The sequence below is a fragment of the Pantherophis guttatus genome, chromosome 5, assembly GCF_059756535.1.
Source record: "Pantherophis guttatus breed Tessera chromosome 5, ASM5975653v1, whole genome shotgun sequence".
In the NCBI taxonomy this organism is placed as follows: Eukaryota; Metazoa; Chordata; class Lepidosauria; order Squamata; family Colubridae; genus Pantherophis; species Pantherophis guttatus.
In genome coordinates this window covers 112,330,353-112,356,244 of record NC_142067.1, presented here as the reverse complement: position 1 = coordinate 112,356,244, position 25,892 = coordinate 112,330,353, and the positions used below count along the sequence as shown (strand labels likewise).

General features: G+C 39.9%; 1 protein-coding gene across 1 annotated transcript; it reads right to left on the bottom strand.

Annotated features, from left to right (window-relative positions):
- Nucleotides 1–8,190: 8,190 nt before the first annotated feature.
- SLITRK6 (SLIT and NTRK like family member 6) lies at nt 8,191–24,450 on the bottom strand. The gene is made up of 2 exons (XM_034417195.3): nt 23,530–24,450; nt 8,191–12,546 (listed from the first exon to the last, which is right to left on the bottom strand). Exon 2 carries the CDS (start codon nt 12,528–12,530, stop codon nt 10,005–10,007), a length of 2,526 nt encoding a protein of 841 aa, XP_034273086.2. The 5' UTR covers nt 12,531–12,546; nt 23,530–24,450; the 3' UTR covers nt 8,191–10,004.
- Nucleotides 24,451–25,892: the final 1,442 nt, after the last annotated feature.

Genomic DNA, 25,892 nt, shown 5'->3' with positions numbered 1-25,892 from the left:
TAGGTGGGCAGGAGTTGAGGCAAGTAATGGGAGCTTACTCCGTCATTCAGCACTCGGGTCTTGAATCCGGGCTCTCAGCTGACAAGCTCAGTGTCTTTAACCACTGAGCCATCATATCCCTAATTTACCTTATCTTTATTTTATTCTCAATGGGATGCGGTGGCTCAGTGGCTAAGACACTGAGTTTGCAAATCAAAAGGTTGGCAATTCAGCAGTTCGAATCCCTAGTGCCGCGTAACAGGGTGAGCTCCTGTTACTTGTCCCAGCTTCTGCCAACCTAGCAGTTCGAAAGCACGTAAAAAAATGCAAGTAGAAAAATAGGGCCCACCTTTGGTGGGAAGGTAACAGCGTTCCGTGAGCCTTTGGCATTTAGTCATGCTGGCCACATGACCATGGAGACGTCTTTGGACAGTGCTGGCTCTTTGGCTTTGAAACGGAGATGAGCACCACCCCCTAGAGTTGGGAACGACTAGCACATATGTGTGAGGGAAACCTTTACCTTTACCTTTACCTTATCCTTATTTTATTTTAAATAGAAAAACTGGTAATATTTAAAATTTGATTTTTAAAAGCAGCCCAGAATAATATATGGCTACACTGTAATGAATGTTGAATTGTGATTGACATGCTTTTCTTGATGTTCAGTTCTCATCATGTGGATCATGTGGCTTAAGGGAGAGAAGAAAACATAACAGTTTCTCAGTAAATCTTTGATGTGGAAACATTCTTAATTTAAGCTCCACCTGAAAAGAAGATCTCCCTGTCTTACTTAGCTTGTCACAAATGATGTGAAAGATACCGTTTCCATGCTTCCCTGAAAATTAATTTTGTGTTATATCCCACCTTGTGTAGCCAGTGAAAAAGATGGCTTAAGAAAAATAACATTGGTTGTAGCAAAATCTGCTTGGCCCAATTATAAAATGGGGAAAAAAATGTTTAAAGTGAAATATGCAAACATTGGGTATATAAATCCTGAGGATAGAACTGCAGTGAAATTGATTACATCAAATACTGAAGCAAGAATGGATTATATCCACTTCTGTCAATATAATGGAAGACAATTTGTTTGTTGTGGGGAGGACTTATGGATAAGTTGAAAAAAAAATTAAGTGGATACAGCAAATATTTTTATATAATGTTAATTTTCCCAGGTTGTTGTTTTCTGTCCCTTAAAATATATATTTATTTATTAGCTGAATGGCCATAGAGCAGTGGTGAAATCCAGCAGGTTCAGACAGGTTCTGGAGAACCGGTAGCGGAAATTTTGAGTAGTTTGGAGAACCGGCAAATACCACCTCTGGCTGGTCCCAGAGTGGGGTGGGAATTGAGATTTTGCAATATCCTTCCCCCAGGAGAGGGGTAGAAATGGAGATTTTGCAGTATGCTTGGTGTGGCTTGGTGGGCGTGGGCGTGGCTTGGTGGGCGTGGCTTGGTGGGCCTGACAGGGGAAGGATACTGCAAAATCTCCATTCCCACCCCACTCTGGGGCCAGCCAGAGGTGGTATTTGCAGGATGTCCGAACTACTCAAAATTTCCGCTACCAGTCCTCCAAACTGCTCAAAATTCCCGCTACTGGTTCTCCAGAACCTGTCAGAACCTGCTGGATTTCACCTCTGATATGTGGGTATATGCATAATTTTGTATTTATTTATTTGTTCATTTTGTCATGTTTATGTAGCGTATATTAGAGGGGGAGACCCTTTGAGAGCTGTAGGCAATGAAATTTCATTTTAACGTATGCCAATTAGTGTACATTCAAAGTGACAAAGTTATTCTAAGTCTAAGGTCTAAGTCTAAGTCTAATTGCGATAGGTGATTAAGCTTGCTGACAAGCTCAAGAAGCCAAGTGTAATATAATGGGGCATTTTAATAGCCTTTATGCCCTGATTTAGTTTTAGTCTCTGAGCACATGAAAAAGTCATCCTTGTAGGATACTCATTATATCTACCTGGTCTCAATTTGCATCAGTGAGTGCCATTACATTACATGAGCTATTATTTTAAAATATTAAAAAAGTAAAACTTGTGAAAGAGAAGAGGATAATTGGCACAAGAAAGGGCTTATGGTATTTGTAAGAATCTTGAGAATATAACCATGGAACATTTTCAATCTGATTTCAAGATGACATTTAGAAAATAAATGTGCACCTGTTTGCAACACTTTAAAGCTCTTCTGGGACCATGCAGCAAACTGCTTAGGGTAGTAACATGGATTTGAGAAGGTTGTGGTACAATAGAGTTACAAAAATTGTTTTACTTACACTCCCATGTCCCCTGGAGCACCTTTTTGGAATCTCAAATATTGCAGAATTCTAAAGCTGAAGTGGGTCATTTTCTTCCTAAATGTTCTCCAGCTTCTCTTCAGACTTTTTCATGCATTTTATCCAAGCAGGAACTGCAATATAGGTTTCTATCTTTTATTGTTCCATGTGTTATTATGTTTGGAACAGAAAGTTGTTGCAAATTCTAAGCCATCTTTGCCATTTGGTTAATTAGACTTTTTAGTACATAAGCACTTCTAAATTGCAGTCGTATCAGCTGCTTATCTAGAAAATATGAAAGACTCATATCTCAACAAAACCCTGGCAAAGGAGATTCAAATCTGCATCATAACATTTTCCATTTTCGTGGGATGAATTTAACCTTCGAAATGAGATGGATGAGGATTTTATTTTTAATCTTCTTTCCTTAAAAACATACATAGAAAACTTTGCCAATTATTGAGGCTAAAATAGTGATAGTTTGACTGACAGGAGGGTTAAACACACTATTCAACTACAATGTCCTCTGAGTCACTTAGATCCAGTTAATTTACTATATGTTGCAGGGTTTTGCTCAACCTGTTCACACATTCTTTTTTTTTTAAAAAAAATGTAATACATTGTGCATTCTGACCAATCATCCTTTCTCTTCCAGTGCAACTTTAAAGGTATAAATTATTGCAAGCATTGTATACATAGACCATGAACACCTAAAATAGCAAGGCCTACATAAATGAAGCTCATGTAGCTTTGGTGCCTTAAACATTTGCACTATAAGTTCTGGAAGAAGTTGAGACCATCCCTCTTCTAAAGATAAAGGTAAAGATTCCGCTCGCACATATGTGCTAATCATTCCTGACTCTAGGGGGTGGTGCTCATCTCTGTTTCAAAGTCGAAGAGCCAGTGCTGTCCGAATACGTCTCCGTGGTTATGTGGCCAGCATGACTAAATGCCAAAGGCACACAGAACGCTGTTATCTTCCCACCAAAGGTGGTCCCTATTTTTCTACTTACATTTTTTACGTGCTTTTGAACTGCTAGGTTGGCAGAAGCTGGGACAAGTAATGGGAGCTCATTCCACTATGTGGCACTAGGGATTTGAATCACTGAACTGTCAACCTTTCGATCGACATGCTCAGCATCTTAGCCACTGAGCCATCACATCCCTGTCCTTCCTCTAGAAGGGTTCAAATTTAATTGGATGCACTAGCCAGAATCACATATGTGAAGTGGCCATACATATACATTTGATGATAGATAGATAGATAGATAGATAGATAGATAGATAGATAGATAGATAGATAGATAGATAGATAGATGATACATAGATGAGAGAGAGAGAGATAAATCAGTACAATGCAGGAAAAAACCCTCTCAATTTTGATGTTTTTCATTCCACAGAAGGAATCCTATTTAAAAATATTTTCAGTATGAAGAAAAAATGAACTCCTCAAAGAAGGATAAGAGGACTTATCACCAATATCAAATGACTAAAGAATGAGAATGCTTGTCCTGTCTAACTCTTCTATCATTTTGCCAGCAGCCCCTTAGGATATAATAAAAAAATGAGAATCTCTGATACCACATTTTTCTATTATTCCTCAGGAGAACAACTGGGATGGAATGCTTCTATGTGGCCTTTTCATATCCAGAAGCAGAAGCAATCAGTGAGAAGAGACACATAACAAGAAAAAGAACAACTTATTTCCCCAATTCTGCAACCTATGAACAATAAATAAAACTTTAATAAGTATAAATAAATGATTTTGAAGTCCTCCAAGAATGAAGTAAAAAAGAACTTCTCTTCTGCAAGGAGGTAGAATGTCAAGGAACAGGAGAATATATTTTCACATGCTACGAGCCCAAGCATATTTTGCAAACCTAAAGCTTAGGAATTTATTCAACTTTTGCTTTATATGACTTTCTTTCCTTTTATGTACTGTAATTAAGGGTGGGAGAATTTGGCATATTTCTAATTTAAGGTATTGGGTCAAGTGATCAAGTCTCAGTTTGCAGGTGCTGCTGAAGACGTTTATGCAAAGAAGTTCTGGCATATCATTTTAATTAATTAATCTGTTAGCTTTATAGTCTACCTTTTTCAGGAACTCAAGGTGGCATATATATCATTCCACCTTCCAATTTTCCCCACATCTTTGAAGTAGGTTCTACTGAAATAGTTACTGGTCCAAAGTCACCCATTGAGATTCCATGACTGAGGTTAGGCTTAGAATAAGGTCTCACTTTTTCTGGTTCAGCAAAACACACTTTTCCCAACAATATGTGGGATTTTTTTTGTGCCCATTGTTTTAAGTTGAGACCTGCGTTAAAAAATTAGAAAAAATGAAGACTAGCTTCCATTTTAATTTGTGAAGTGTGTATTTGGTATGTTTGGACTAGAGTACAAATTAAATTTCTCTTTATACTTGTGGTACACATATATTTGCTGAATGCTCTTCTTGTAAGTATGAGGCCATCAACTTCTCTATATACAATACAATCTCGAGTACAATTCCTGATTCAGAAAATTTGGAGGTGTTTCAGAGATGCTACAGAGTGAGAAATGTAAAGATCACTCTTTTCCATTCTATTTCAGATCATCCAATATATTTAGCTTTTTAAAGTGATTGAAATAACATAACAAGGACAGATGTCTTTGGTGATTCTCAGTCATCCAGGTCATGGTTGTCTCAAAGGTGTTTTTTCAAGAGGCAACTGGACTTTCTTCTTTGAAGACGTTTCACTTTTTATCCAAGAAGCTTCTTCAGCTCTGACTGGATGGTAGGGAATGGAAGGATTTATATTCCTTACAGACAACTAGTCATTTGCATTCTTTTAGGGAGTCATAAAGGTTACTTGGAGGTTTAACATCTGTGTCCTCAGACTCATCTGCGTAGTGGAAGTGGGTATGGAGCCTTCTTGGACTACTCAGGTGACTCTGAGGACACAGATAAACCTCCTAGTGGCATTGACGACTCTGTAAAAGAATGCAAATGACCAGTTGTCTCCAAGGAGTATAAATCCTTCCATTCCCCACCATCCAGTCAGAGCTGAAGAAGCTTCTTAGATAAAAAGTGAAATGTCTTCAAAGAAAAACCAGAAAGTCCAGTTGCCTCTTAAATAAGTACCTTTGGGACATAACAAGGACAGCCTTTTTGTGGCCAATGACAGAGTGACATCACAAAAAGGTACAACAAAATATATTTATGACTTGATGCACCAATCTGTAGCTTTACAAATTTCAGCCACACAATAAGGCGCACAATTCAGGACCAAAAAAAAAAAGAAAAAGAAAAAGAAAAAAAGAAAACGAGGAAGGTAAATTAATGCTATTCCTAATCTAGAGAACATAGTGGTTATTCTATTATACAGTAATGTCACACTTCCCCTGGATTTGAATATAGTTCCTTCACCTTTAATTATAAGAATAATCACAACAGGGGTGCAAACCTTGTAGAGATATATGGTGTCAACAGAGAAAATAATAAAAGAAATATGATAAGGGAGATGATTAAATTAAGTTTTTTTTCTTTTTTTAGAATTCCAGACTACCTTGTCTGTACTTTTTCCCAGAAGATCACTATCTAAATTATTTTGTTCATCAAGATTAATACTAATGAATTTGAGAATATGAATTAAATTAGGGTGTATTGATTATTCTTGAAAGTCATATGGAATTTGTATGAGAGAGAGGGGGAGAAAGAGGGAGAGAGAGGGGGGAAAGACAGAGGGGGGAAAGACAGAGGGAGAGGGAGAGAGAGGGAGGGAGGGGGAGAGAGAGACAGCGAGATTAGAGTTTCATTGAATCTGCTAGAGGAAATAGAACCGGGCAAGAATTTTATCACTAAAATTAGAGTTGCAATAGCTTCTGAGGAGTTGTATTCTTCTCATCAACTAATTCTATTAATGAACAGAAGAATGAGAAGGTTGTTACTAGACAAAAACTTCTCCATGCAGAATACTTTTTTTTTTGTTTCATAGTGTAACCTGACTGAAGGTTGTTTTTTTAAAAAAAAAGAAAGAAAGAAAATGGGTTTAAGGAAAAGACAAAATAGGTATGTGGATGGTTCTCATACTTATGTGAGCCTTAAAATTCAGGGGGGAAAGTCTCATAACTTATTCTTTTCTTATTATTGCAAAGAGCTACTTGCATCTATCTCTTTTCATTTCACACTTGCCTGAACCCGTGTAAATCTGGTCCCTTTCGGCCATAAATCTATTATGTCTAATTTCTGCAATATGCTGTAATTCAGAAAGACAACATGACACTTATTTTCTATCTTTCTTATTTTTAACAACACGCAGTCTACTACTATTCTTATTCAGGTACCCAACTTTTTTCTTATTATGCTCATTTTTACCTCATGAAACCTACAGAAAATGTCTTTTCATCTACAGAGTAATCAAAAATGTAAAAAAAAAAAAAAAAAGCTTTAAAATTTGAAAACATTTTCGGGTATCTCTTCCTACTGCAAACAAAAGATTGGTCCGTTTGAAAATTTGACACAAATTATCTTGTCTATTTTGCAGAGCTGGTCAGTGACTTTTAGCTTATTTCTCTTGATCTAAGCATTTCACGTCTCTGGTTGTCTCATTCAATTTCATGGTCTGATTTAGCCAGAGTTATCCAATATTTTTAACTGTCAAAGTCACGAGAGCCCACCAGTTTTGGGATACTAATGGGTAATGATTCTTGGTGATTAGACTCAAACAGGGATGGGTTCTAACTGGCTTTACTACCAGTTCTCTTTGTGCGTGTGCTTTGCGCATGATCGCCTCTTGCTCTAGCTCCTGCCCACCTAGCAGTTTGAAAGCATGCAAATGCAAGTAGATTAATAGGTACCACTTTGGTGGGAAGGTAACAGCATTCTGTGCATCTTTGGCATACAGCCATGCTAGCCACATTGCCATGGAAATTGTCTTCAGACAAAACTGGCTCCCTTAGCCAAGAAACAGAGATGAGTTAGATATGACTCACAGGAAAACCTTTACCTTTTATATAGAACCCAGCCCAGATGCTGATACTTCATTCAGGTAGAAATGGAGATAGAGATATAATCTCTGTATACATTCAATCTATTAAGATTCTAAATAAAGTACACAATCCTCTAACTTCAGTATAGCTTCAGAGCATTATGCTTCATCTCCATAAAGGGATAATTCCTAAACTGTTTCATGTGTCCGTATCCATTGTTTGAAGTCTAATACTTTGACCAACTTTTGCTCACATATAATTCTGAGAGTTATTGTCCAACATACTTGGAGGAATCAGTAGGAGAATATTGATTTGGAATATATTAACAAAAATCCAGTGCAAACATAAATAAGTAGTCAAGCATATATGAAGATATACCATAGTTTGCTTTCTGTAGTACTGCATCAGATAAATAAATGAAATATTTGATGTTAATGTCTTTCTTCTTTACTTCCCAGGGATGAACTTTCTCTACACAAATCAATACTTTACATCGAAGCCAAAGTTTCTATGTAAGCAATCAGTAGGGACGCTATTAAAATTATTTATTTATGGTAGATGCCATTCATAAGTCTGACTGTCATAACTTATGTAGACATTTCCCAACTAGTAATTATGGGGATCTTTAAGAGAAGATGCTACCAGGATCTTTCTGATTTTTCAGCCCAGAAGCGCGTAAGGAGATATTTATCAAAGGGTGGCAGGTTTACAAAAAGAGTAACTTAATCAGGAGGGGAAATGCAGGTCAGATTACCATTTTGGCACTTTTTCAATCATACACTGGCATTTAACTGCCGTCTTGCTCCCAGAACAAGACACTTCTGTATGCATGGCAACGGACAGAAGACTCCAATTTGATTTCAGAATGGATCGGAACTCATGCATGCAGAGCTCACTTTAAAAAGGAAGAGAGAGAGAGAAAAAAAATTAAAAAGGGAGTCTTAATACAAAGAAGCGGGTTTTTTTTTTTTTAAAAAAAGGATCCCTTTATTGTCAGTTTTATTTATCATGATTAAGTTCTTTGATTTGCTTGAAAGGCACCCAAGAATAATAATTGTAATTTCAAACTTAAAAGATACAAATTGTACAGAATAAATAATACAAATAATTCTAACTAAACTTTATAGTAAAATAAATTTGTCCTGCTTCTTGTTTCCTTAATTCTAAACTATTATTTTAGTGCTACGTTCCACTGATCTCTACAGATTTGCTGTGCTGCTTGCACTTTATTGTTCTCTCTCTCTCACACACACACACACATGCATACACACACACACGCACACAAATCTAAATTGTGAGTGCAGCAAATCTGTGTTTAAAAACACAGAGACAGACTTGCGAAATTGTCAGAATTGGATCGAACGATTTTCTTCTGCTCAGAAGCAAAGTTAGGATTGCAGATTAGGCCACATTAAATGTGAGCTGTGTTTACATTTGAGATCAAGTATGACAAAGAACATCATTGTATTCAAACTTGACCACAATTCTGTACACACCAAGCGGTGGAGTCCTGCAGGGCTTGCTAACCTTTACATGGTTAGCCGCTGACATCTATGTGTGCAACATTAGCATACCCACACAAATGTTGCAAAAGCACATATCTAAGCATGTATCCATAAGATTGCAATAATTAATCTCAATGCAACTTCCTAGGTTTGTGACTTTAACTCACCTACCATGTTTAAACCAGACTTTTTGGGGTGGGGTGGGGGTGGGGATGACGGCTGAGAAATGCTCTTTTGCCATGTCCTTATGACAAAGACAGAGTATTCACAGCCAGAAACCAGTTCTGATGGCTTATTTCTTGTCTGAAATTTGCAGTCTGAAATTTACTGGCCACAGCAAAGTGATGTTATCAAAAATTACCACTGGGAGCCAATCATATAAATACAGTAAAAAATAAAATAAAAATTGGGTGCATCAATATACTAATATATTTACATTAAATTCTCAGTAGCGTTTCAAACTTCCCAAGTACAAGTGTCAATCCAATGTCGCACAGGAGTCTATATAGCAGCATTATACTGAAGATTGTCCCAAAATGTGATTAAAAATGCCATCGAGGGAAAGTAACAAAAGGTTTCCATTATATCTTTTAAATTCCTGCATAATATACCACTTTCCCATTCAAACCTCTCCTTCTTTTTTTTTTGGATAAACAACATTCCAAATTAAAGATACCTAAATACTGCAGTCCTTGGAAGCTTACAAATGATTTTTTTCCCCTTTTGAAACAAAAACGTATAGTTCCCTTTATAATTATTATGTACTACTGCCATGTAGAATTTGTTCATATATATGGACTCATCCATAACTAATGCTCCCTACTTTCTAGCAGCTGGCTAAGTAGATCCTTGTAGGTTTTTAATTAAATATTGCCTACATGGGAAAAATAAGAAGGGAACCGAAGAAACAAATGCTTTAAAAGTCTGTTTAGCAAAACCAACAATTAAAAAAAAAGAAAGAAAGAAACATTAGGGACTGCAATACACACCTAGAGGAATATGGCCAAGCAAATTCTGAATTTCTTCTCGGAATCCAGTTGTACAAAGTTCACATTTAAAATGGGGGGTAAGATATACATAGCCTGAAAACTTTCCCATGGCTTCACACAGTTATCCCTGAGAGTTTCTTTTCACTCAGATTACTGCTGTGCTTAAAAGTTCTGATTGGTGACACATTATTATAAGGCACTTTTATTTACAAAGTTCTCAAATGTAAGACAAACCTAAGAGTTTCTGATTCAAAGCCTTCTCAAAGGTGACATTTCCTTTCATGTGTGCTGCTCCAAAACCTCCAAGTAGTCAGGTTCAGCATGCAGGTTGGCCTTGAGCTCAAAATATTCATTTTTAGTCTGTTCTAGTAAAACTTTTCTCGGCCGCGAGAGCATAAGTGTCTCCATCAGCTTTAGTTCTTCATGAGCTCTTGGATAATGTACTTCCATCTCAGGATGTAGCTGAGCAATGCTTTTCCGAAGGTATTCCGTTATCCCCAATTGTTGGAGTTCTCGCTCCTTCTCAAGAATGTTCCTATACAATGAGCTTGTGTCCTGGAAGGACAAAAAATCAGCCGATTGGTCTGTAGTTTTGTACTTGACGTTTGGACCACCAGTGAGAGGGGAGGAGTGCTCCCTTTCTAAGAGACTTCGCCGAAGGTGTTTGGAATCATTCCCCTCCTTATCATTCCTTCCATCTTGATGATCTGCAAATTTGGAGTTGAAAGATGGGCTTTGATAAACTTGAACCATGGGGCTGATCATGCGTTGTTCATACAAAGTTGAGGCTGGACGTTCGGTAGTATGGTGTGTTGTTTTATGACCATACATGCTGTATTGAAGCTGAACTGGATTGTTGTCCCGCACTTGTTCTTCCGTTTGTTTCTTTTTGTGCCGCTTCCGTCGATGTAGAACGAGAACAACAATGCCAGCTGCACAAAAAATCATTGTTATAAACACAATCAAGAGCCCCAGAATTAAAACAGAGAGAGGGATAACGTCGGTGAGGGATCTCAGAATAGTGTCCGCTGTACTGGTGGTCGTTGGTGATGTTGTGATGATGAGGAAGCTAGGATGAGTTGGGAGAGCTGGACTGTTCATTAAGGTGGGACATAACATATCACTGGTCAGAGATTTCAGTTCCTTTTTAGCAAGATGTCTTGGAGAGTTACAGAGGATTTCTCCCATCATTGTATTCCTATTTAGTTTTTGTATCCATTGTTGTAGCCTGACCGAATCACAAGTGCAATCCCAGGGGTTGTCTTCTAATTCAATTTGTACTAGTAGATCTAGATCATCTAAGACATTTTTTATGGGCAAATGGGAAAACTGGTTGGTTTTCAAATTCAGCCTGGCTAGTGGAACTCCAGAAAAGATATGAGATGGTAAAGTTTGGAGGAGGTTGTTATTTAGGTATAGGACTTTAAGTTTTGGCATTGGACTAAAAGTACCAGGTAAAATCTCCTTGATGGCATTATATTCAAGGTACAAATACTCAAGGCGCTGCAGGCCTAAAAACAAATTACGGCTTAGTTTAGTGAGGTGGTTGCCATTGAGATACAATTTTTGCAATTCGGTGAGATTTATAAAGGATCCTGCTTCTAACATCTCAATACGATTGTTTCCCAAATGAAGCATCTCTAGGCTGTGATAACCCACAAGATCTGATTTCAGTAATGTCTGGATTATATTTCCGGCGAGAATCAACTTTTTAGGATTGGGAGGAGGAGAACCTAAATCTGACAAGCTTTCAATGTTTTGTTCCTGACATTGCATCAAAATCCCTGAAAGGATATTGCTGGTGCACTGACAAGGGATAGGACAAAATACGCCAGGAAGAAGAGTAGCTGGTTTTGTAACTCCAGGGGTTAAACTGGATTCCTTGGTGGGAGTTTTAAAAATAGGTATCACCTTGGTTGAGGAATGACTATCACTTATTGATGTTGTAATCACCAAAGGCAATGACCCTGATGGAGAATCAAGGTCGTTTGGGGGTGGAGTTGGACAGAGTGATTCTGTTTTTAATCTGCTTAAAATGCTACCTTTCAGAATGGGAGGGTTGTGGCATACAACATCCCCTATTATAGACTGAGGAGGCATATTTTCTAACCAGCTCTTTAACTCCAGTAGGTCACAATTACAGATCCATTTGTTATCTTCTAGCTGAAGGTCTAGGATTCGGCCAATGTGTTCTAAAAAACCGACATAAGGTAATGTTTGTAGTTGGTTCCCTCGAAGATCCAGGTGAGTTAATGGAACAAAGCGAAATACATTGGGAGGAAGGAATTCAATGGCATTGTCATTTAAAATAAGCACCTTAAGCCTGTTGAGCTTACTGAAGGCACTTGATTCAATTATTGTGATGAAATTGTTGTCTGCTTGAAGGAATTCCAGGTTTTCTAGTCCATGGAAGGTGTCTTCCTTAAGTATTTCTAAATAATTGTGGTTGATATGGAGTTGTTTAAGGAGACTTAGCCCATTAAATGCCCCTGGTTCAATGTCTACAATGTTGTTAAATCCAAGGTGCAATGTGATCGCATTGATAAAGCTGGCAAAATCGTTGACCTGTAAAATAGTCAAACTATTGTTTAAAAGACTAAGTTGGAAAGGCCGGGATGGTGGAACATGTACTTGAGATATCTCCTTGATGCCTCTTTCTTCACAGCTTATAATCAAGATGCTGTCTTTTTCTTCACAAAAACACAAGTCTTCGCAAGAGCCAACAGTTGAAGATGATGCTACTTCAGAATACAGCACATCACAAGCAACCCCCATTAAACTTAATGTGATTATCCAGAGCTTCATGGTAATCCAACAGCGTCTGAAAAGTACAATAAATTAAACAGATTTTAGTTTTTCCTTCAACTTTAGTGAAAAAACAAACTATTAGCATGTTTTAGCATACATAAATCAGCTACTAAAAAAAAAAGCCATTCTAATCCACAAAAGTATTACAATCACTGTCTAGTCTAGTGGCAAATGGCCAGTTTTAAGTTTCTGGGTGTTATCATAAAAGAGGACCTGACCTGGGATGCTCACATTGCAGTACTGGTCAAAAGGGCCCAGCAGAGATTATACTACCTGAGACTTCTCAGGAAACAACAACTGAATGAAAAATTGCTAGTGACCTTCTACCGCTGCACTATATACAGTTTTTTAACTTACTGCACCTGTGTATGGTTTGCCAATTGCCCAGTGGCAGATAGGACAGCACTCCAGAGGGTTAGCATCATTGCCCAGAGGATCATTGGTTGCCCTCTGCTCTCCTTGGAAGAGCTTTATAGCTCCCACTGCTTTAAGAAAGTTCAAAACATTCTTAAAGATTTATACAGTAGATCTCATCTACTGTATAGTGCAATATTAATGCAATATCAGGGGTTTTCAATTCAATTGTATAGAATGCAAGGGATTCTACACAATTGCAGTTATTTTTATAATGTACACTGAAGATGGCATTTAATTTCATTGTACGAGGTGCAATGATAATAAACTAAGGTAAACTAGTCTAAAAACAGAACTGGGGGTGGGGGGGTCATGCATTGCTTCTAATTTCCAAGATAATTTAGTTTAGTCTTGAAGGACAGAATGTTTATGGTAGAACTATGGCTTACTCCACATTAGGGAAGTCACTTTCTTCTGCTGAACTGGGGTAATTATTATTATTATTATTAATTTTATTTCTATACCACCCTTCTCCTGAAGGACTCAAGGCGGTGTACAGCCTGATTAAAAGCACAAGGACAGACAAAATTTAAAAATTATTAAAATTATTAAATAATTGGCCCAACTTTAAAACTCCCAAATTTAAAATCCCATATTTAAAACCAATTAAAATATTTACATTGATAGCCCGGCCTGGCGGAACAACAAGGTTTTGTGGGCACAGCGAAATACACAGAGATCGGAGATCTTACGCATTTCTGGGGACAGTTCATTCCAAAGGGCAGGGGCTCCCACAGAGAAGGCCCTCCCCCTGGGTGTCGCCAGCCAACATAATTTGGCCGATAGTACCCTGAGGAGACCCTCTCTGTGGGAGCAGACTGGCTGGTGGGAGGCTACTGGTGGCAGAAGACGGTCTTGAAGGTACCCAGGTCCAATGCCATGGAGCACTTTAAAGGTGGTAACCAACACCTTGAATCGCACCCGGAAGACCACTGGGAGCCAGTGCAGCTGCTCTTCACACAATCATTGAAGGTTAAATACTTTTCAGCACAAAAGGCTGGACCTCCCCCTCAAAAAATAAAGTCCCCAGTCCAACTTTCACCCAAATAGCAACCCAGAGGTTGTCCTAAACCTAAGATCAGTATCTAAGGTGGCATAGGCCCTAATGCCTGTCAAAGTCACATCTTTGTTTTATGTCTTTGGAAAATAAAATATAATTTGTAGGAAAGAAACGGCCAGCCAATTCACACATTCACATTTATGTATGCACATTATTTTAAGGCAGAAGAAGAAAAACAAATTTCACTGTATTCCCATAATCATGATGGTGTGATGATTTCTTTTGGGAATGCAATCATGTGGCTGTACTTCAGGTTTTTTGTTTTACTCTTCTGAAAGCAAAGGAGACAAAAAAATGGCACAGTGATCAGATCCATATTTTATTCATGTTCCATCACTGGTATGGCTTACCCAGTGGTGAAATCCAATTTTTTTAAACTACCGGTTCTGTGGGCATGGCTTGGTGTGCGTGGTGTGGTGGGTGGGCGTGGCTTGGTGGCATGGCAGGGGAAGGATACTGCAAAATCCCCATTCCCACCCCACTCTTGGGGGAAGGATATTGCAAAAAACTCCATTCCCACCCCACTCCTGGGGCCAGCCAGAGGTGGTATTTGCCAGTTCTCTGAACTACACAAAATTTCCACTACCGGTTCTCCAGAACCTGTCAGAACCTGCTGGATTTCACCCCTGAATCTTAATAACCTAAGTGTCAGCATACAGACATAAGAATGAAGTTACAAAATTCACATTTTATGAAGTCAACCATCACTTCCTTGCTTCCGCAATGTTTTACAGACCATAGTAGAACAAATGAGTGAGGGACCACGTTCCCTTTATTTTAATCACTACAACATCAATGTAGTTGGGTACAATGAAGCATAATGGTGCAGAGCCAGGATTAGTGTCAAGTGAGAGAATGTGAGAAAGGGGTATGAAGGTATCCAGCTGTGCAAACTTCTGGGAAAAGAAAGGAAACTACCTCTAAAAGGAATAGGCAGGAGATGGTAAATGTGATTGGGGTGGGGTGCAGCCAGTGTGGTTTGCCTTCCCTACAACATTCAGTTGAATGATCAGTCAAAAGCAGTGATGGTGATAGCCAGTAGTGAAATCCAATTTTTTTTACTACCGATTCTGTGGGTGTGGCTTGGTGGGCGTGGCAGGGAAAGGATACTGCAAAATCTCCATTCTCACCCCATTCTAGGGGAAGGAGAGCTTCTAGGGAAGACTTGGTGGGCATGGCAGGGGAAGGATATTGCAAAATCTCCATTCCCACCCCACTCTGGGGTCAGCCAGAGGTGGTATTTGCTGGTTCTCTGAACTACTCAAAATTTCCGCTACTGGTTCTCCAGAACCTGCTGGATTTCACCCCTGGTTATAGCCTAGATCAGGTGTGTCAAACTCACATCGTCACGACAGCATCACATGACGTATTGGGACTTTTTTCCCCTTCACTAAACCGGGTGTGGATGTGGCCAGTGCGCTATACATCCAGCCCACAGGTGGGGGGTTTGACAGCCCTGGCCTAGATTGAATACCAAGCACACATCACTGTAAAATCACTATAATCAGGACCAGGGACAGATGCAAGAACAGCTGGAGCAGCATGGAAGACAAACAGCTTAGACTGCCATGCAGAATTACCCAATGACTTCAGCAACGGATCTGAAAAGCTTGGTTTTCATTGATGAGGAATTGCTTGGATTTTACTGAATTAATTATCCCATCTTTATTTTTTTTATAAATAACTCAAGATGGAGAACATACCTCATAGTCCTTCCTCCTCCTATTTTCCCCTTGAGGTGAGGTGAGTTGGACTGAAAGTCAGTGACTAGCTCAATGTTACCCAGTTCGCTTTCATGTCTAAGGAGGGACTAGAACTCACAGTCCCCTGGTTTCTAGGTCAGTATCTTAACCATTATACCAAACTGGTTGTGATGTAATTTGAAGGGTAGTTCAGGGATTCACAAAAAATGAAGTTGGAGAACCTAATGTGACACTTGGATTGCAGCTTGCTCGTCTGTGATTTAAATAAGTTTAAATTTGAAGTTACACCTGCTCAGAGTATAGAATAACTATGGGGAAGGAAGAACTCAAAGATTAATGACATGCTTCATCTAAGCAGATCATTAAGCAAACCTTTGCATTTTGGCTCGATAGTTTTCTACCTACACTTCTAAATGCCATTTTTAAAAATCCTTTCTTAAGAATGGGAGTATATTCTAAGCCACTAGATCAGGGATGGTTAACCTTTTTGGTGCCAAGTGTCCAAAGCACATGCACGCAAATGTATGTGTGCCTGCCCAAACCCCCAAAATGCAATGTGAGCACTCCCGTGTATGTGCCCCACCCCCTGCACATACGCCCCAGCCCCTCACACCTCATTTTGGCTTCCAGGTTGGTGCAGGATGCTTTCCAGGCCCAAAATGGGGTGCATGGTGGCTCGCACGGCTCCCCCGTGCCCAGTGGTAGGATTCAGCCAGTTCGCACCACTTCGGGAGAACCGGTTGTTAATTTTCTGAGCAGTTTGGTGAACTGGTTGTTGGAAGAAATCATTAGGCAGAGAATCAGTTGTTAAATTATTTGAATCCCACCACTGCCCGTGCCCCATCCAAGTTAGTGCAGGAGGCCTTCCAGGCCCAAAACAGGGTGCGAGGTTAGAGGTGAACACGAAACACCAAAATGCAATGTGAGCGCTCCCCCTGCACATGTGTGGCAAAGACCCGAAAACCAGCTGGCCAGCGGGAGGCGTGCATGCATGTGCGGCGAAGCTGGGCTGGGGCGGCACCTGGCGTTCCTGCAGAGAGGTCTCTGCGTACCACCCAGTGGTGGGATTCAAGTAACTTAACAACCGGTTCTCTGCCCTAATGATTTCTTCCAACAGCCAGTTTGCCAAACTGTTCAGAAAGTTAACAACTGGTTCTCCCGAAGTGGTGCAAACTGGCTGAATCCCACCACTGGTGCCACCGGTGGCACACGTGCCATAGCTTCGCCACCACGGCACTAGATCAGTCTAAGAAAGACTTCACCTGTCCTTTATGGAATAAAGGAAAGCTTTTCTCACTATAATTACGAAAAAAATAACGGGCTGCTATTATAAAATGCTGTGTGTATTACGTATTCAGGGTATTGGCATAAACAGGAAGAATGATAAAAAGACTGCCTCAACGAATATCATCCTTGAAAATTATTATATAAAATTTAGCAGTGGCATATAATCAAAGATGTAGTCAAAAAAATTGAGTCAAAGAAGAAACAACGACCAAATAAAAACTGGAGAGAAAAATACTTATAAAGGAGACTATTCGTAGCTCAGGGTTGAAATGAGGGGTCCATGGTGCTCTCTGAGCTTCGGTTGTTTTCTTGCGAATGTTTCATTACCCAAACTGATGTTACTTAGTCTGGGTAATGAAATGACTGTAAGAAAACAACCAAGTTCAGAGAGCACCAAGGACCTCTCAGAAAAATACTTCTAAATAAAATGTTGACTTTGTCGTCCTCAAAGGAACATTTGATTCTTTACTAGCATAGCCTCATATGAGTAGGATTGACATTGGAAGAAAATCTATTGCATTGTTTTGCTGGTAAAAATTGTGTTGTCCATCATATGTTGAGTAGAAATATGGTCTATCTAAATTTCCTGCTACAGATGATTGAAGAAAACATAGACAGGAGTTAGTTAATTTAGTTTAAAGAACTAGTTATATTGTCATATAGTCATTGTGCTTCATTCTGCAACTATAGTAACTGTTTACTTTATAGCAAGAAATGCTAATTAGAGTTCCTTACTAGTATTATCCTGATTCTCTAAAACCAGGACACCCTAAAGGCAAAAACCTGCAAACATCAATATATCCCATAGCACTATTTTATAGGTTTATACACCTCAAATTCAGTGGAATATATTCCTTGGTAAGCCTAAATTGAATTACAATTTTTTTCCCCATCCAAGGTAAATCATTTGCAGAGTTCAGGACTGAGAATAAATTATTATGAAGTAATGAAGTTGTTACCAAAGGACTTGAGAAAACTGACTGTTTATAGAAGCATAAGAAAGACTCTGTGTGAAAGGTAACCTAAGGGCTACCTATATGTGGGGCAGAGATGGTATTCAGCAGGTTCTGACCAGTTCTGGAGAACCGGTAGGGGAAATTTTGAGTAGTTCAGAGAACCGGTAAATACCATCTCTGACTGGCCCCACCCCTATCTATTCTCTGCCTCCTGAGTCCCAGCTAATTGGGAGGGAATGGAGATTTTACAGTATCCTTTCCCTGCCACGCCCACCAATCCACACACACCAAGCCATGCCACACCCATCAAGCCACGCCCACAGAACCGGTAGTAAAAATCTTTGAATCCCACCACTGATGGGGGCACATATATATGGGGATAATAGCTCAAGAAGATCTGGTCAGTATTGACTGTTGAGTATATTGACAACCAAATCGAGGAAGGGAAAGGAAAGGTGAGCTTGCCAAATTAACATAATTAACAATTATATAGATTATAATAAAATAAGAGTAATAATAAGAAAAAACATGGAATAATCGAATAAGGATAGATTGCAACTTTATATAAATATGTATTACTATTAGAAATATATAAATTGGATTGAAAGTAATAACTATGATTAATGCTATTAGTTTTATTTGTATTTGAATGTATGATACCCAGGCGCCACATTGTCATGCATTGATATGTTTGTAAAAAATAATAATAAATAAATAAAAAACTTGAAAAAAAAAAGAAATGAATTTCATTTTCTTAATAATTCATATTAGAAGGAAATGGTTATGGCAACCCTGCAGGGAAGTTCAAAATGCATGCAACCTATCAGTCTCTCCAGTTGGTTATATTAAACTCTAGATGTCTATGAAGATTCTCAGTCATTCAGGTCCCAAAGATGCTTTTTCAAGAGGCAACTGGGCCTTTCTTTGCTCTTCCTTGAAGACATTTCTCTTCTCATCCAAGGGGCTTCTTCAGAACTGCAGAAGCTTCTTGGATAAGAAGCAAAAAGTCTTCAAGGAAAAGCAGTTGCCTCTTGAAAAAGCACCTTTGGGACATTAAAGTCTAGGACTTTTGAAAGATACTTTCTAGACCTAAGAGTCAGTTTGGTGTAGTGGTTAAGGCATCAGGTTAGAAACCTGAGACCCTGAGTTCTAATTTGTGATGGTATTCAACCGGTTCGGGCGAAGCAGTAGCGGCGACTGCAGGGGCCCGCCCACCCGCCCCAACATAATGCCGTCCTATTTAGCTACATTTTCTAGGCTGGGTGCATGCATGGAAGGCCGGGTGCATACACAGAAGGTGCACGCACGAGCAAAGTGTATGCGTGGAAGGCCGGGCATATACGCGGAAGATGCATGCATGAAGCAAGCATGCACACATGTGGCGAACCGGTGGTAAGAATATGTTAAACCCACCTCTGGTTCTAGTCCCTCCTTGGGCACAAAAACAACTGGGTGAACCTTAGGCTATCCCTCTTTCTCAGCCCTACTAATCAAGTAATGGCAAATCAATCTTCCCAAGAAAACTGCAGAGTCTTTTCCAGCTAGTCACCAGGAGACAACACTTAACCAGAGGCACAAATAAATAAATGCATTTGCTAAACATATTTCATCTCTTTCTCAGGTTGGAGGCTAGATTGATTATTTTTTTTAATACTATCTATTTTTTTTCTGTTTTGATGCTGGAGGTTAGTCTTCAAGAATGAATTACAAAAATGGCAATATGGGGTGGGTGGGGGTTGTTGGTTGTTTGTTTTAATCCAAATACAAAGACACGGTGAAGAAAGAAAGAGAGAGAGAAACAGATGCGGAGAAAATAATAATTGTGCACCAACAGCCCACAGTTAATTTTGCAATTCAGCAGCAAAACTGCAGAAGGGAGGCTTTGAATTCCCAGTCAAAAATCCATCATGCACTTCAGGTTGCATCAATCTATTTAACTGGTCCCCATCATAGGACAATGAACTAGGCATTCTGTTGCCTTGTAAGGATGCCCGTGTAAAACTTTGAAAGTAGCATTAAAAATGAAGAAATAATTCTAGGTCTATTCTGACCAAAAGCTAGAAGAAGTAATAAAGAGTGGGGGGGGGGGATAGACAGAAAAGAGACATGCAAAGGGACACGTGTGGGATTGTTAACAGGGTCATTAACTTCAATCTACTGTGTACATGGCTAACATTATTTATAAAACCCTGGTTTCAGACATGAAAATTAGTGAAGCATACATCTTCTTAAATTTACATTTAAATTGTCTCCAGAAGTTGTGAATGCTCCAACACTGGACGTTTTTAGGAAGAGATTGGATAACCATTTGTCTGAAATGGTATAGGGTTTCTTGCCTAAGCAGGGGGTTGGACTAGAAGACCTCCAAGGTCCCTTCCAACTTTGTTATTCTATTCTATTCTATTCTATTCTATTCTATTCTATTCTATTCTATTCTATTCTATTCTATTCTATTCTATTCTATTCCATTCCATTCCATCCCATCCCATCCCATCCCATCCCATCCCATCCCATACTATCCTTTTAAATGCGAAGAATAATTTACGGTTGCAAACATTGGCTTCCTTTTTATCCAATGCATTTGTTGAGCATTGTTTTATAGCAGCAATTTATGAAGAGATAACTTTTCAAAGGGAAAAATTGCTAAGCAGAAAAATAAAACATTACTTCAGACACATCAGGCAAGTTTATTTTGGTGGGGTTTTTTTGTTTTTGTTTTTGTTTTTGGTTTTTTTTTTTTTTGAGGCAAAGGGGAGGCCAATTCTTCAACTACAAAGCAAGCAAATCAAAGCTACTCTCCTACAATAGTAAACAAGTGTGTGTGCTTAAGACACTCTTTCTTGGAAGAATTCCCAATGAATTCAGTGTGGATTATTACCAGGTTATGACCATCTTCTGTTTGGAAAGTTGCTGTTGAAGTTGAGGAATCAAGTCAGAATGGCTGTTTTAACTAAACATAGTCCATCTCACCTTAAGAAAACAATTTGACACGGGAAGGAATGTTATGTGAAAATGTAACTGTTCCGCCTTTCACTTCACCACAAGCATCTGCCTGATCTCATAAATCTCACAAGTTTAGAAAATGCCTCTTCTGTGTAAACATCGCATAATCTGTTGCTTGTGCACTAATTGGGTTTATTCAATCAAGATGATTTGCGGCAAACGTTTCACCCAACTTGCAATGAAGGTTACGGAAAGTCACACAACTAAACCGTGGTGGAGAAAGAACTATTAGTTTTGAGACTTTGGGGGCTTTCTAGGGGCATTTGGTTTGTTAGCCATGATGGGGGAACAACATGCTAGATTCACTGCATCCTGTTTCCACTAAGATGCCCTTATGGCTATATATTGGCTGCAGTCTTCACGCATTTACTTAAGAGTACATTCTATGAAGCCTGGTAGGTCTTCTGAATAAACGTGTATATTATTAGACTGCTCATCTGAATTAACTCTGAAAGATGTGTTTTTTTTTTAATTGATGTGGTTTTTCTATTGTTTCTTGCAGAAAAATTTCCTTCGCGAGAGTATATGGACATTTAGCAAAACTAATGAAATTGGTTCTACAGTTATCAATGGTCCTCTCTGGGACATTTGAAACATCTGGAGCCCTTGGTATGCTCTGAGCTCAGTTGTTTGCTTACAGACATTACCCACCTACATAACATCAACAGTGTTGATGATAATGTTACCTAGTTGGGGGATGGAACATCTGCAGGCAAACAACCAAGCTCAGTGAGAACCAAAGACTCCACTGTTGTACATCATATTCCTTTCTATTGGAATATTTTAAGAGGCATATTAATGGTGAATCAGTACAGGTCTCAAGGAGATTAACAGAGTTTACCCCTAGGTATAATATCTACAGTATTATAAGTTCAATGTTTCTAAATATATTTCTTAGCTGACTAATCTTTTGTTGATCTATTTTTGTTCACACACTATATATGATACCTTTTGAAACAAAGGAATTAATATCTTGGTTTAATCTTGGTTTAATTTAAATAGTCCTGGTTGAGTTCCTTCCCCCAACCCCACCATCTCAGACTGGTGAGCAAGGCACAGCATGCAGATCCAGGCATTCAAAGTATCTTGCTTCCTTACCACTCCAAGTATTCCACATGCAATATCCAGTATTTATACCTGACAATCTAATTTCACCTATTCTGCTGCTTGGATACTCTTATCAGCATCCATATCTTTGGTTTATTTCTTAGTGTATTGTTTATCTACTCTTTTCCTAGGGGAAAAAGGACATTCTATGCATGTGATTATAACCTTGGGTAGAATTAAGCTAAGTAAATCAGTCTGGGTTGCATTGAAGATCGCTTTGCATATAGATATGTTTGGGTGGGGGAAATGAAAGTTTTCCATCCTTGTTTTCCTCAAATGGAGAGCATTCCCATGTTAACTAGTGCCATACTTTCTTGAGCATACTGCAATCTGTCAGTCTTTCATTCACATAGTTGGTCCCTCTGCAGAAAAAGACTTAGGGCTTTTGAAAAAGATAGCTCAGGGTTTTTGTTTTTTAAATAATCTTTCTACTCTTTGAGTACAATCCAGTCTTTGGGAGCCACTGGTAATACAAATGTACATTAAAAAAAATGCCTGCTTTTATATATGTGTCTGTGGCATGCAATTGTTTCTGGTTAATACTTTCCCCTCAACCGAGATCATAGATCTCTGTCACCCTCCCAGTAGCTAACCTCATATTATAAATGTACCGAGCGGAAGGCATGCCAAGTGACATCAATTAATTTAATTAACATTGCAGGTTAACAGAAATGTGACTCATAACTTGGCTGATTTGTATTTTAATTGAAGCCATCCGTTCCCCCCCCCCCCAAATTGCCCTGAAATAAGCGGTTCCATTTCAAGCCATTGAAAGGAAGAGGAAACGAGTTCCAGGGAAATCTAATCATTCAGGAGGAGTTTCCCTGACTTGAGTGGATTTTTTTTATGCCCAAAATGTTGCGCCTAACAGCCACATTTTCCCCTTCGTGTAAAAAGGCTCACAAACCCATCTGTTCCAAACAACGAGAAAGCCAAACCCTCCCCAAGATAACCAAAGGAGTCCCAAATCCAGATTTCTCCTCTGGGTTTCCTTAGGCGGGAGAGCATCATCGACAACCTAGGAAGATCCCCGAAAGCCCAAAGTTTTCGGCTAAAAAACGATGGTTGGGGGGTGGATCTACCCCTCGGAGGTCCCCGCGTTTCACTGCCCAGCTCGACAGTTCATCGTAGCCGAGGGTAGCCTTTCTTTTCAAACTCTCCCTTTCTCCACGCGCGTCATTCCCTCCCCCCCCCACTCCCCCCCTCAATGTTTCTCTTCGAGGCTAGTGCTTCTCCTTTCTATTTTAAATGCTCCGGCACTTCATCCAGCAAGACAAACAGCTGCCCCCCCCCCACACACACACACCCCAAAAAAAACACGAGGGAATCCAAAGACATCGCCCCGCAAATGACTTTGTTCTGCTCTTAGTTACCGGCAAAGAATGAGGGAAGGAACAAGGATCCGTGACTAACCACGAGAAACGCGGTTTCCTTACTTAACCGCCGGAGAGAGAACGCGTCCTTACCTGCACAGCAGCTACACCCACTGACAAAGTCGGTTATGGCACAGGATCAGCCGTTCCGAGAGAAATTCCCTTCCCTTCTTCCCGAAACGCAGACTTTTCTTCCCTTCCCTTTTTTGTTTTTTCCCCTCCCTCTCCAAGAAGGGCAACTCAGTCCCGCGTAGCTCTGTAGTCCCGGGAAGCGAAAATCCACGGTCCAAAGGAAACAGCAGCGCCAACCATCCCAGCGAGCCTCGAGAGGAGGAGGAGGAGGAGGAGGGAGGGAGAGAGGGAGGAAGGGAGGAAGGAAGGAAGGAAGGAAGGAGGAAGGGCAGCCACTACTACACCATCCTGTAAACAGTTATCCCTTCGCCTCAATTAACATGCACAGCAGACTTCTCAGCTCGGCTGACTTTCTGCCTGTCAGTTGAGTTAACCGTTTGCGCGGCTTCGGGGTGCAAGGGGAATGAGACGGGGCGCTGAGCAGGATCTGGGGAAGCTGAGCGCGCGCGGGGGACTCCTCGCCTGCCTTTTCTTTTAAAACGATCCAAGCGGCGGCGATGCCCCCTCTTCCTCTTTTCCTCTGGTCTTTCTCCTTAGCTCGGTTTGTTATTAGCCAGAGATGGTCGGAGGCTGGGGGGGATAGGCGCAAATAAGAGTGACTTCTATATAGCCTTTTGACTCAGCCTTTAAGCCCTTCCCCATCGCAGGGTTTTTTTAATCTGCCAGGGATATTTCATACAAGATGCGGCTCCACCTTAGGAAAACTCAACCCCTCCTCCTCTTCCTCCTGCCAATTATTTCTCCTCCTCCTCTTCCTTTTCTTACCCCTGCCCTCTTTCCCAACCAAAACATAACCCAACAAAAACACCTGAAGCTCTTGTAAAGTAAAATCTAAGTCTGTTTTCTCCAAAGCAACCGATGTTTCATTTCTGGATGAAGGAAAGGAAAGGCTTCTCCGGATTTGTGGAGTCCGGTGGCCGCTCCATGTTGAAATCTTGCTCCTAAATTGGTCGCCAATAATCCAACCCACCACCCAGAGATTCCTTATTCAAACATTAATTACCTGTCAGCTGAAAGGACAGATTTGTCACAATGTGTTAGGAGGTCAAGAGGAGGATGTGCTCCTTTTTTTTGATCTGAAGGTTTGCTCCTTCAGATTGTTTAATTAGTGCATATAGCGCATATAGTGGCATCAGATTTTGGATGGAAATAATACTGGGATTTGTGAAGGACCCGACAGCCTGGATCAGTGTTGGGTCATCCTTTCAGAGGTGTTTCCCGAATCCAAACACAGAAGGGCCAAAGGCAGAAAGTGGGAGGCAGGAGTCACTTCTCCACTGAGTTTCCATGTAAAAATCTGACGGGGAGTATTGGAAACCTTCCCTTCCCCTCCCTTCCCCTCCCTGTTCCTTGTCAGTAGGCAGGTAAGTGGCACCGAACGGTGAAAGTGAAGATCATATGATCACACCAGCAATGCAGCAGCAGCAGCCAGAAGCACTGAATCAGCCATGTTATCAAATTTCATTCCCTCGGGATTTACGGATCTTGGATTTTGGATGCATTCTTTCAGTCAACCTATTCAAGGTACCTGGGTTCAAAAAAAAAAATTGCCTTTTGATACAGCGTTTCACCTACCTGGAAGTCATGACGGCATTCAGAGTTTTTAGTCGTAAATAGATAGGTGGACTTTTTTACTTTTGAAAACTCCGGTACTGCGTAGTACTGGAGAGATCATCAAACTGATTTCTAACTGACAGCTTTTCAAACGTTTGCAAAATCTGTTTATTTTTAAAAGTCCATGTCAGAAGCGAGGATATCAAGGAGCTCTCCCTCCCCCTCCTTTTTTTTTTAAAAAAAAACCCTAAATAAGAACTGCTTCTTTAATATTCCTTTCATCTCTGATATGGGTGTTTAAGGTAGGTTTTTAAGTAATATCAAAGATGTGCTTTTCTTATAGGAAAAAAAAGTACAACCTTTAATCATTTTCCAAGTCACACATGCATTCTCATGTCTCCACCTTTCATAACTGTGGATGGAGACTAGAATTACACATAAATCTACTGTATTCTGTTCTCACAGGTCCAGAGTGGGTGTTACAAATGGTCAGCCCGAACACTCACACATGCTCACCAGTGGTGGGATTCAAAATTTTCTTACTACTGGTTCCCTGGGCATGGCTTGGTGGGCTTGGTGGGCATGGCAAGGGAAGGATACTGTAAAATCTCCATTCCCTCCCAATCAGCTGGGACTTGGGAGGCAGAGAATAGATGGGGGCAGGGCCAGTCAGAGGTGGTATTTACTGGTTCTCTGAACTACTCAAAATTTCCGCTACCAGTTCTCCATAACTGGTCAGAACTTGCTGAATACCATTTCTGATACTCAGG